The sequence below is a fragment of the Acipenser ruthenus genome, chromosome 11 (assembly GCF_902713425.1).
Source record: "Acipenser ruthenus chromosome 11, fAciRut3.2 maternal haplotype, whole genome shotgun sequence".
Lineage (NCBI taxonomy): Eukaryota > Metazoa > Chordata > Actinopteri > Acipenseriformes > Acipenseridae > Acipenser > Acipenser ruthenus.
Genome location: NC_081199.1, coordinates 30,024,093 through 30,037,121, shown reverse-complemented (window position 1 = coordinate 30,037,121; position 13,029 = coordinate 30,024,093). Strand labels below are relative to the sequence as shown.

Below are 13,029 nucleotides of genomic sequence, written 5' to 3'. Positions count from 1 at the left end.
TGCTTTTAGTTTTGAGTCAGACAGTTTACCTCTGGGCTGCCCAAACTACACGGTTCATTGAGTTCCACATTATATCTTCTGACTTTGAGGTGCAATAAGACTACAAGGTGGCTGTCTTTCAATGGAGGGTATAGTCAAGATGTAACAAAATACACTGTAAAAAATACCGTATTTTTAATGGTAATTTTAACTTAATATTGACATGTTTTTTTTCAGTATTTTTAATTTACGGTAATAGTTGTTCAATATTCATGTAAAATACTTTAAAAAATGATTTACCTTTAATAATACGGAAATGTACAGCATAATTAATCTACAAATATTAAATCAATATTAAGGTAAATTGACCATAAAAATAAAGTTTATATATATATATATATATATATATATATATATATATATAATGGAAGTTCTGTTTTACCTAGTTTTACTTTATTTTTAAGTTTACATTGCAAAAGTATTCAGACCCCTGACCAATTCTCTCATATTACTGAATTACAAATGGTATATTGAAATTTCGTTCTGTTTGATATTTTATTTTAAAACACTAAAACTCAAAATCAATTATTGTAAGGTGATATTGGTTTTATGTTGGAAAATATTTTTAAGAAAAATAAAAAACTGAAATATCTTGCTTGCATAAGTATTCAAACCCCCACACATTAATATTTGGTAGAGCCACCTTTCGCTTCAATAACAGCTTTAAGTCTTTTGGGGTAAGTATGTACCAGCTTTGCACACAGTGACGTGTAATTTTGGCCCATTCTTCTTGGCAGATTTGCTGCAGGTTGTTCAGGATGGTTGAACGATGCCTGTGGACCGCAATTTTCAAATAGTGCCACCGTTTCTTAATGGGATTGAGATCAGGACTTTGACTGGGCCACTGCAGGACATTCACCTTTTTGTTCTTGAGCCACTCCAATGTTGCTTTGGCCTTGTGCCTTGGGATCATTGTCCTGCTGAAAGGTGAATTTCCTCCCAAGCTTCAGTTTTTTAGCGGACTGAAGCAGGTTCTTTTGCAGTATTTCCCTGTATTTTGCTCCATCCATTCTTCGTTCAATTTTAACAAGATGCTCAGTCCCTGCTGATGAGAAGCATCCCCACAGCATGATGCTGCCACCACCATACTTCACTGTAGGGATGCTGTGTCTTGAGGCATGGGCAGTGTTAGGTTTACGCCACACATAGCGCTTTGAGTTTTGGCCAAAATGCTCTATCTTGGTCTCATCTGACTACAAAACCTTTTCCCACATCACAGCTGGGTCACTCTCATGCTTTCTGGCAAACTCCAGACGTGCTTTCAGATAGTACTTTTTGAGTAACGGCTTCTTTCTTGCCACCCTCCCATACAGGCCAGTGTTATGCAGAGCTCTTGATATGGTTGACTGGTGCACCATTACTCCACTCTCAGCCACTGAACTCTGTAGCTCTTTCAAAGTGATTGTTGGCCTCTCTGTGGCGTCTCTCACAAGTCTCCTTCTTGTTTGAGCGCTGAGTTTTGAGGGACGGCCTTTTCTTGGCAGTGCCTGGGTGGTGTGATGCAGCTTCCACTTCCTGATTATTGATCCAACTGTGCTCACTGGGATATCCATCTACTTGGATATTATTTTTACCCTTTCCCTAATCTATGCATTTGTATTACTTTATCTCTAACTTCGGTAAAATGCTCTTTGGTCTTCATTTTCCTTCAGATTCACAGCCTGACCAATGATCCTTCAACAGTGGGGTTTTTATCCAGAAAATGTGACAGCAACTTTAATGGTTCACAGGTGGAGGCCAATGGTAAGATAATTGTGTCCTCGTTAGGGCAATTTCTTTCATCGGTGTAAACTGGGAGCTTCCACAGCACAGGGGTTGAATACTTATGCAAGCAAGATATTTCAGTTTTTTATTTTTCTTAAAAATATTTCCCAACATAAAACCAATGTCATCTTACAATAACTGATTTTGAGTTTCAGTGTTTTAAAATAAAATATCAAACAAACGAAATTTCAATGTACCATTTGTAATATGAGAGAATTGGTCAGGGGTCTGAATACTTTTGCAAGGCACTGTACTTAAAATCAACTAGCTTATCTTCAAATAGCTTATCTTTTTATGTGCTCATTTCTTCTTTTCTTAATTATGGTAGCAGGATGTACAGACGTTTGTACACATATATTACTCAAGAGGAAGGATATCCTTGTTTTTCTTGTGTGGCAGTAAAACATTTGTCGACCCCTCTGTGCCCTTGTGGTATAATTATTTGGTGTAAAAAACTACAATATTGCCACAAGGGGGCACTACGCAACGGCTACAAAAACTGAAGCTTAATATCCCTTTTCTGTGTATGACAAAAGTAAAACAACAACAACGATAATAATAATAATAATAATAATAATAATAATAATAATAATAATAATAATAATATGCAGATTTCAGATTACGTTGACAGTTGTTTGTGTGTAGTTTCATTTACAATATTTAAAGCATTAAAAATAATTTGAATATGTACAGTTTTTAACTATTAGTATGTTTTTAGTATTTGTAGTTTTTTTTTTTAAATTTTTTTTTTTTTAGATCTTTCATAATGATGATATGACAAGAACGATATGTGGAACACTTGCCAACATGTTTAATATGCATTGCTACCCCCTATATAAACAAATAATGTTAAGTTATGTGCCTTAGTTGTGTCTGTGATAAAGGAAAAGAAGGTTGACATTTTATAAATATGTCTTGATATTTTATGACCTGATATTTTTCTTCCATTACATATCGTTTCAGTATTTGTGTGAAATATGTGTACAGTTGCTGACACAGGAAAACAAAGAAACGAGACAGGTGTATGCAGCAGGTGGCATATACCTGCAGTGGAAAGTATAGTCTGATATTTTCTTATGGAATCCGTATTCCATCCTGTGCCGCAGTTGTGTGATGAGCCAAAAATGCATGTCTGCACCTCTCTTCCAGCATGATTTATTGCGCAAAAATACCAAAGAACTAATCAGCAGAGTAACTAATTAACACGAATCTGCATTTTTGCATAAGCAATTAGTGCGAGGAAAGTGCAATGAAATGGGAAGTTGGATTCGTTTAATCTAACTGCCTAGTCAAGCGGAAAGACACTGGGGCGAGGCACAGGAGCTACGTTTGGGGAAAAGCCTTTTGATTAGGTAGTGCAAAGAAAAGGTCAGATTATCAATATTTAAATCGCATCAAAAAGTATTTGAGTTTATAATAAAACACTCTAATTTCCAATGCAATGTAGTAGAAGTAATCCATGAATAACACACAAAAAAACAACAAAGAACAAAAAAAGAGGAGGAAGCGTAACTGCCTGAATCACTGTTGTTGAAGCTAACACAAAACAAGTGCTTCCTAAATTATCCAGTTAATACAACTACATACGTACCTTAACCTTAAGACGCGTGATAAGCAAATAAATAAGGACATGCAATTCAACGCAGCTGCTTCATTTTGACAGAATATGCAGAACAATGTGCCTGGAGCTTCAAAACTCGGAGTAATTTATAAGAACATAAGAAATGTTAGAAATACTAGACGAGGCCATTGCTGCAATTGAGGCGCATCCCCTGCTACCACGAGACTGTGGGGTATATTTGCTGTTTTTGTTTTTAATTATCTGTTGTCTTTTATTTGTTAAAAAGTGTCACGCAGTAGCCTTTTAATGAAAATGTACGTTCTGAACTTTTTTGTGACCTCCAGTCAAGAGATATTAGTTTAAATTAGTATTTTAACTTGATTTAAATTAGTAAGTTGATATAACTTGATTTAAATTAGTAACTTGATTTAACTTTATCCATACCAATTCGATACATTGATTGTAATTCCGAATTATTATTTTCAAGACGGTGATTTAATTACCAGGCAACTTTTACCTGTAGCCTTTGTGTGTGTGTGTGTGTGTGTGTGTGTGTGTGTGTGTGTGTGTGTGTGTGTGTGTGTGTGTGTGTGTGTGTCTTTGTTGTAAAATTATCTATGCGCTTTAAGTTGTCAATATCTCAATATAACATTCCCCATTCCCTAGCAAAAATGCAAACCTCAAACATAAATAGTTGTCAGTTATAAAAACAATAAAAAAATGACAGTTGATAGTTGCACACAAAATATGTATTTTTATTTATTTTGCAATCATTATTTTGCAATCATTATATATATATATATATATATATATATATATATATATATATATATATATATATATATATATATATATATATTAAAACCTGTATCGATATGCATGTTTAAATCGTAATTTATACATTTTAAAACTGGGTGATTTAACCTGGTATCACCACTGAGGATGTTTGTGCCCTTTTAGAAATAGAAATGGTAGACTACTAAAAAGCAACAACTCAGTAATGCATTTAATAAAATGTTGAGTAAGATTCAAATGCCACTTCATACCAATTGAAGTGTATGTGAATTTTTGTATCTGTGCATCACTCATGTTTGTACTCTTTATGGTTTATCATGCCTAAAACCAACCCATGAAGACTCTCAATATTTAGTCGGCGGGACTAACATGTCAATTCATAATAGTCTCCATTTTAAGCACCTATTTAATATCCCATGTAATGTCATATAGGTTATGTGTTGGGGTGTTGATCAGGAAATACCTTAAACACAACTGAAAGTTAAACGAGTCACATCAACACACGATTTAATATCGGTAACTCAGGACTGAGCTGTCAGTGGTGCTGAATTTCCAGCTACATCTGTTCAATTTAGACGCTGCGTATTGATTTGCTTAGAAACAGTCGGACAAAGGTAGACAAACAGCTTAAACTTTTTTGTTGGACCAGGAACACCGAGTTTGACGAGCTAATCTGACAATTTCAAAAACGCCAGAGATTAGTCTTTCCTTCAACTCTGCTATTGGACCCCGCGTTTCTGTGGGAACTCCACGGTTGCTTGGATTTTTATATTTGGTTTTACATCCTGTACCTAAACCTCGGCCATAAACAGATGTTTAAATACAGATATGTCAGTGTTAGTCAAACATCGCAAATGTGCAGAATTTTACAAGCCTGGCCAGACCCGAATAAAAGCTATTTCAGTTCAGCGTAGAATAAATACAGGGCATATACTTAAGTAGCCATATTAAATTCCATTTAAATTCGACTTGCAGACGTCTTTAAAGAGAGAGAAAAAGAGACATGATTATACAAATATTTTAAAATATACAGGTATAGGATAGTGTCCGTGCAGTTATTACAATATTCATATTTCATAAAAACACGTTGCATACATCCATTTGGCTAGTGTTCTGTGCTGTTTAGAAATAGGCTGCTGACAGCAGTTTGGGGTAGATTCTGTTTTATCCCTTTCTCACTGGTGTTATATAAATCAATTATCTTAATTAAGATAATGCCGCGTGTCCAAGAGGGATTTAAATCGGACGGATTTTCTAATGTGGACAACTGTGTTTAATAAATCCTACTGCTTCCACTGTTTAATGTGGTAAGTTTATCTAACACATTATTTAATATTGTCACTGAGCAGTTTATTTTTTGTTGCTTTCATATTTAATTTTAAGATACTCATTTAAGAGGCAAAACGGAATCAATGTTCAGCAATTAAACACAAATGTCCCTTTAGAAATACTAATCTGAAATCAATTTCTTTTCATTCCGTGTGTCTGGTGTTTTTTCCACTTGCTTCCATGTCTGCCCAACGGTCAGTATGTCGATTTCTGGCGGATTATATTATATTGAATAGAAAAGAGCAGATTTTGGACGTTGGATAAGGTTAGTGAGCCATGAAACAAGCTTTTGTTAGTACGCGTGCTGCTCGCGTGCCGACCCTTTAGTCTGAAAAATAAGAGACTCTTAATTTAGGGATTCAATTCAGACATCACCCGATTACTGTCAAAGAGCCATATATATATATATATATATATATATATATATATATATATATATATATATATATATATATGAAAAATAGCATTCAGTTGGCCACTCATGACTCTGAAATATCAAATTTAATTAGAAGTCATATAGCAGATGAACAATCTCAACCCAATTACACAAGCAAATTGAAATTTAAAGTTTAGCAGGAAATGTAGGCGTTTTTATATAAAAATAAATAAATTAACACCACTGCATACATAGATCAAACAATGCACTGCATATATTAGTATTTCAATATAATATTATTAGCATTATAAGAAACATATGTTGTTTTCTTCATTTTATCTTTAACTAATTGAATTGAAAGTCCAGCTACTAACCCAGTATGTGTAGAGCACATATTATTATTATTATTATTATTATTATTATTATTATTATTATTATTATTATTATTATTATTATTATTATTAGCAATTGGTATTTTTAAAAATATATACATATATATTATTATTAGAATGCGTTATTTCTTCCTGCGGGTACAAACAGATCCGTGGTCTCTAACTGGCGACAGATGGCCACTTTCTTTTGGCCACAAAGGGATGGAAAAGCGAGCTCTGTTGAATACGAATGGAAGATGTCACGTGATTATAGTCGCCGTTTGCCTGACGTGATTGACCATATGGCGCGTGCCTGGAAAAGAGGTGGAGCCTGCTGCCGCCAGTCGTTGGTGCAAGGTTATTAACAGCAGCGATAAATATACATGCTCATCTCTCAGCATCAGCAGCACTGCTATATAACACTGAACATCCGCTGCACAGGCAACCAGAATATACGAGAAACGCTCAAACTGCTGGAAGGGTTATGAGACTGTCATAACGGGGAATTATTGAAAAGGTAATTATGAACTAATTATCATATGGTTTACAAAATAGTATTTTATATATTCTTACACAACTAAAATACATATGTTTATTGACAATGCAAATCTACAAATTTTAAGCATTGTAACATCTTTTAAAGTGTGAAAACTCTGTTCAAGTGTAATTTTTTTTATTATAAATAGTTAATTTTCTATATAGACATATAAGCCGTTTTGTATGAATTATGGAATGCTGCAACAATTTGCATTAAACATGTTGAAGTATAAATTATTAATATGCGAGTAACGTACAGCAGCATGAAACATAGGAACATATGCTACCTGTTACAGAACGGGAGACAACAGAAAAGACAAACAGTAATTTTTGAATAGAATTCATTGTTGCATTACTTTTTTTTTTTTTTTTTTTAAACTGAAGTAAAAAATAAATAAATAAATAAACAAACATATATTAATAATTCAAACCAATCAATTTGCTTACGGGCTGTTTATTAGAGAAATAATCTTAATGTGTTTTTAATTTTTTTTTCAACACTATAGTTCAATCTATGTTGCTACGGTTTTAAGAAAATCATATTAATATATTTTACTTTAAAATATGAAATACTTTTACTTAATTTATATTTCTTAATTTATTTATTTAACTCATATTTATTTTGCATTATATCCTACAATTACACGAATTTCATTAAAATTTCACAGGTACAGAACATGGTTATGGTTGATGCTAAGTAATGAGTATTTCTGTTGTATTTACAGTTTGTAAAATGATTTACAAATATTTTTCATTTGATATATTTAAATTGATCCTTTTATATTTTTATAGTGTTGATTTTTGGCAATGCCTTTTAATATATTGTGTTAATTCTCCTTAATTCAGGGATATGACAAAATCATTCACAGAGAATAGCATGATGCCAGGGTCCCAAAGCACTTCAAACTGGACTGATGAATGTCTAAGTTCCCAAGACGAACATGACATGGAGAAGAACAACAGGGAGCAAGATAGGATGAGCAAGGGAGAGGATTATGAAGATGATGATGAATTTAACAGACTAGAAGGTGATGATGATGACGAAGACGAGGAAGAAGAGGAAGGCGACGATCAGAAACCTAAAAGGCGGGGACCCAAGAAAAAGAAAATGACAAAAGCGAGACTGCAGAGGTTTAAAATGAGACGCACAAAAGCCAATACCCGGGAAAGGAACCGCATGCATGGGCTCAACGATGCACTTGACAGCTTGCGTAAAGTTGTGCCATGCTATTCAAAAACTCAAAAGTTATCCAAGATTGAAACCCTTAGGCTGGCAAAAAATTATATCTGGGCTCTTTCTGAAACCCTACGATCGGGCAAAAGCCCAGATTTGATGTCCTTCGTACAGGCCCTCTGCAAAGGCTTGTCCCAGCCCACCACTAATCTGGTAGCAGGCTGCCTTCAGCTGAACCCCAGAACCTTCCTTCCAGAGCAGAGCCAGGAAATACCCTCACATATGCAAACAGCAAGTTCTTCCTTCCCTGTTCATCCATACACATATCATTCCCCTGGTCTTCCCAGTCCACCATATGGTACCATGGACAGCTCCCACATTTTTCATGTTAAACCACATTCATATGGAAGCGCATTGGAGCCATTTTTTGAAAGCACTCTTACAGACTGTGCTAGCCCTTCATTTGATGGACCCTTGAGCCCACCATTGAGCGTTAATGGAAACTTCTCCTTTAAACATGAGCCTTCTTCAGAGTTTGAAAAGAATTATGCCTTTACCATGCACTATCCAGCAGCAAGTCTGGCGGGACCACAAGGTCATGCTTCCCTTTACTCAAACACTGCACCTCGCTGTGAAATCCCCATTGACAACATCATGTCATATGATGGACATTCCCACCACGAAAGAGTCATGAGTGCCCAACTGAATGCTATTTTTCATGACTAACTAGACAAAAAGTCAAAATGCATTGCAGAATCCAATCAAATGTACTAAATGAATGTCTTGTTTAAGGTGTCAACACATTGGGTTGCTATATCACTGCAAAGTGCAAATATTACATGTTTAAAATAATGTATGTATTTATTGTTATTACTGCCTTTAGGAGAAATGAGGATGAAAATTCCCATTCACCTTGTATTATATTCTATAGCGCTTCTATTTAAAAAAAAAAAAAAAAAGCCACGCTAAGAATTGCCATGGCTATATTCAGATTGTGTTAATCATCTGATCCATTTGACAAAATCACAAGCAATAATTAGGAATCTATGCAATTTTTAAACTAATAATGGGCCAATTTAAACTCTCTCTCTCTCTCTATAAATATATATATTTTTCAACCAACATTTTACTACTTATCTTTCCCATACTGAATTATTTTGTACAGAATTTGTAATGAACTTTTATAAGGTCGATTTCATATTTTAACCCATACAACTCCATCAATATTTTATAAAAAAATAAAATAAAATAAGCAAAATAGAATTGTCTCTGATTTATACAAAATAAGTCATTTTAATGATTTAACCAGCAGACAAGTGCTTAGACATTTATTCTGTTATCTTAGCACTTCTTTAAGAAGTAATCATGCAAGGTTGCACAATCTTGACAATTTATTTTGACAATATTCAGAAGCAAAATACTTGAGTGGGTGTACAATATAAACCTGTCTTTTGAAAGCATATCAAGATGTTGCTTGACTATCACATAAAATGTGCAGTTTTTTTTTCTTAATACTCCATTTAGTCATTCTTTTAAAAGTCTAGTAAGATCTTGCCCCGTAAATTTAACTCATTGATTCTATAAATGGATAATCAGTGGCTTGTCACGTGGAGCCTGCAGTTGATCAGGTTATCAATATTCAGATGTATTCCTGTAGTAGGTAATTAGTGCAGTAGATACAATATTCATACTACTTATTCCATAAATATAGATCAATAGATATATTGCATGTACAATGCAGTCCACATAACGTGATGTTTGAAGTGTATAATGCTGGTTCAACTTGAATCAATTTGTACTGTAATTTTATTTGCAATCCTGTATATAATTATGATGTATTGCCACAACGCATTGGGGACTTATAATATACATCTCCGAACCATTTATATTCAAATAGTATTGAACATTTGGTAAAATGTTGTATTTCTCCTTTATTGTGATTTTCTTAGTGTATGTAATTACTATGGGATTATTGTTTTATTTTGATAGCTCATAAAAGGTGCAAAATGTATTATTTGTAGAATAAAGGAAATAATCACAATTTGTTATTAACGTGTGTGTGTGTGTGTGTGTGTATTTTAAAGTTTGTATTTCATCACTACACTTGGTTACAGAGAAATGGAATTTCTCAAGCTTTGTTTCTTAAATCTCCTGTTTGGAAATTTGGCCTTCAATATTGAAAAAGTAGGAAAATATATGTTGGCATGCGTGGGCTACGAGAAACTGGTAAAATTTCCCTTTGTTCATGATATTTTCTCTTCCACCATGGCAGGTGTGAGGATCAAAGTTCATTTCTTCAAACTTTGAAAAGCATCGTAGCTTTTCTATTTCTGCTTCACCTTCCACCTGGAATTCTTCTAGATGACGGAGAGTAATTTTGCGCCAGTTTAGCAGTCTGTAATGTAAAATAAACAAAATTACAACAGTAATGATAATACATTAAAATATATGTCTATGTATGACAATATCCCTTTATTCATTAAGAAGTCATTGCAATTTAACATCTAGATTGTAAAAATGTTAGACGTTTTAATTCCATTTTTCAAATCTATATTAGGAACCACGTACAGTAAAATAATTTTGTACAATTGTCTTACCTCGTCCTTGACCAGAAATCCTCACAGTCAGCTCTCAAACCCTCGACACAGATACAGCCCGGTTTCCCTGGAAGGCAGAAGCCACTAAGAGACAATTCTCCTGCCCACTCTAAAATGTTACGGCGCTTGTCTTTGCCATATATGTGGTGGCTGTGAATTAGGTATCTTGAGAATATGTACTTGGCAGCATTTATTTTCCCCTTGGCAGTTGTTTCATCCATATTAGTGTATTCTGTTTTCTGTGTATATTTAAGGCCATAGTCCTGGAACCATTGTAGAACATTTATCATGCAAATCTCCCCATTTTCCAGAGTACAAACATATTCTCTCAAGTCTCTGTTTAGTTCTTTATTTTGATCTCTTAATAGCTGCCCACATTTTACAGACAGAACTGGACGGCATTTTGGATAATCTATAGGGAAAAAGGCATCTACTTGAAAGACCAAATTACCACCACATTCCCTTTCTAAAACAAACTGCACTGTAAACTCCAAGTTTCTAGGAGGGGTGTCAACTTCACCATTTACGTACTGGTACATATCTGCAAGCACTGTCACATCTTGAATCCTAAATTCATCTTTAGATGGGTACATGCATTGCAGCAACTCAATTTCTTGAAGCTGAAGTTGAATTTGTTCCATTTGTCTGGTTTGCAATCACCTGGCATTCAAAATTCTAAAAGGCATTGACAATGTCGACCCAGGGGACTTTTTCCACCTGAAAAAAGAAACAAGGACCAGGGGTCACAAATGGAGATTAGATAAAGGGCATTCAGAACAGAAAATAGGAGGCAGTTTTTTACACAGAGAATTGTGAGGGTCTAGAACCAACTACCCAGTAATGTTGTTGAAGCTGACACCCTGGGATCCTTCAAGAAGCTGCTTGATGGGATTCTGGGATCAATAAGCTACTAACAACCAGACGAGCAAGATGGGCCAAATGGCCTCCTCTCATTTGTAAACTTTCTTATGTTCTTATGATAAACTAAAAAAAAAAAAAATAATAATAATAATAATAATAATAATAATAATAATAATAATAATAATAATAAAATAGTAAACAGTAATTCGTTCAAATGTAACAACAGCCTATATTGAAAATACTACAAAGCTTGTATTAGTACTTTTTAACAAAATTTAACGAGCACATTTCAGTCAATGTATTACTCAAAAACTAACAGAAGGGCTAAGCCACTGTAAAATAACATAAGGCATTTCTTTAGTCTGTCAAGGGGCAGCTCACATGCCACCATCTTTTATTCAAACCAAGGCAGTCACAGATGTTCCTTTTGCAGGGTTGGTTTTAATTTATGAAAATGATTTTGTTTATGCATGAATGCACTCTGCATAACACAGGACTTTTATCTGATGGGGAAAAAAATACCACAGGACCAACGCCAATGTCAAGAACATATTATGTAGATGTATTCTCTTTAGTATCTAATGACTATTTCTAAAACTTTGTCATATCACAACTAACCTTTTCAATTACCTGATTTACCACCTGTCACTTTTTACTCTAAAATTGAAGACAGCTTAACCTAAAAAAAGAATGTTGAGATTTATAACGGTTTATGTTGACACACAAATGGGTAGGTTTTGTAAATTAATGAATAATACAATTTTCAAATCAGTATGCCAAGTTTATTTCTATAAAGACATAAACCTTTTTGTTGATTTTAAAAAAATTGTTAATGTATTATTATTATTATTATTATTTATTTATTTATTTATTTATTATCAGACATGTCTAAATAGAATAATTGAGTCCAATACAACTGAAAATATGATTTGCAAACTTCATATGAAGAATGTTCTTTATTTTGTTTAAAAGAAAAAAAAGTTATCAAAGCTATAGGGTCAGCTGTGACAATAAACACAATACACTTTCGCAAAGGCTGTTTTACAGTATTTGCGTGACAAACAGAACACGACCTAAAGTAAAGGTAAAGAAAATCTGGTTCTCAACCGGAAAGTCGTGCTCAGTAATGTGTAGAAAAAGTAGGCTATCACCTTCAAATGCATTATATTAAAACATAGTATAAGTTTATTAAAACGGCTGCATACATTAATACACTAACAACCGATTTACACAGCTACTGAATTTCACAAGTGGTACATCCTAGTTGCACACGGAAGTTCTGTCAACACTAGCCGGTATCCTATGAAAAGCGTGTTGCAATGTAGCAATCAAGGAAGTACAAAGTAATTGTGGAAGATGTTTTTCGCTTTAACCTATCACAGTGAAATCTTTTTTTTTTTTTAAACTCTGTACTGTACTGTGTTACATAAGGCTCTCAGACGTCCAGTACACTCTCTCTCTCTCTCTCTCTCTCTCTCTCTCTATATATATATATATATATAAAAAGTAGCCATAGTGTTTAAATCAGGCACAATCCAAGTTGACTTACCAGACACCAGAAGGCCCGCTTGTGTATAAAGTCACGTGTACTTTACATTGTGTTGATTGGTGCGTTGAAAGTGACT

At 34.0% G+C, this 13,029-nt stretch overlaps 2 protein-coding genes across 3 annotated transcripts; one reads left to right on the top strand and one right to left on the bottom strand.

Moving 5' to 3' along the window:
• The first annotated feature begins 6,601 nt into the window (after window positions 1-6,601).
• LOC117426329 (neurogenic differentiation factor 1-like) lies at window positions 6,602-9,998 on the top strand. The gene is made up of 2 exons (XM_034043796.3): window positions 6,602-6,752; window positions 7,619-9,998. The coding sequence occupies exon 2, from the start codon at window positions 7,623-7,625 to the stop codon at window positions 8,670-8,672; it is 1,050 nt and encodes a 349-aa protein (XP_033899687.1). The 5' UTR covers window positions 6,602-6,752; window positions 7,619-7,622; the 3' UTR covers window positions 8,673-9,998.
• On the bottom strand, window positions 9,967-13,029 carry LOC117426330 (RWD domain-containing protein 2B-like). Of its 2 annotated transcripts, XM_034043797.3 has the most exons (3): window positions 12,954-13,029; window positions 10,544-11,260; window positions 9,967-10,341 (listed from the first exon to the last, which is right to left on the bottom strand). In XM_034043797.3, exons 2-3 carry the CDS (start codon window positions 11,182-11,184, stop codon window positions 10,089-10,091), a joined length of 894 nt encoding a protein of 297 aa, XP_033899688.1. In that variant the 5' UTR covers window positions 11,185-11,260; window positions 12,954-13,029; the 3' UTR covers window positions 9,967-10,088. The 2 variants fall into 2 exon arrangements, with proteins under 2 accessions (XP_033899688.1, XP_058889609.1); XM_059033626.1 differs by lacking the exon at window positions 12,954-13,029 and having other exon boundaries at window positions 10,544-11,470.

Bases quoted from the DNA above. Each gene is read 5' to 3' on its own strand.
- LOC117426329 (XM_034043796.3), top strand. From the start codon at position 7,623: ATGACAAAATCATTCACAGAGAATAGCATGATGCCAGGGTCCCAAAGC.
- LOC117426330 (XM_034043797.3), bottom strand. From the start codon at position 11,184: ATGGAACAAATTCAACTTCAGCTTCAAGAAATTGAGTTGCTGCAATGC. The intron at 10,342-10,543 runs GTAAGACAATTG...TTTACATTACAG, and splicing joins GATTTCTGGTCAAGGACGAG to ACTGCTAAACTGGCGCAAAA.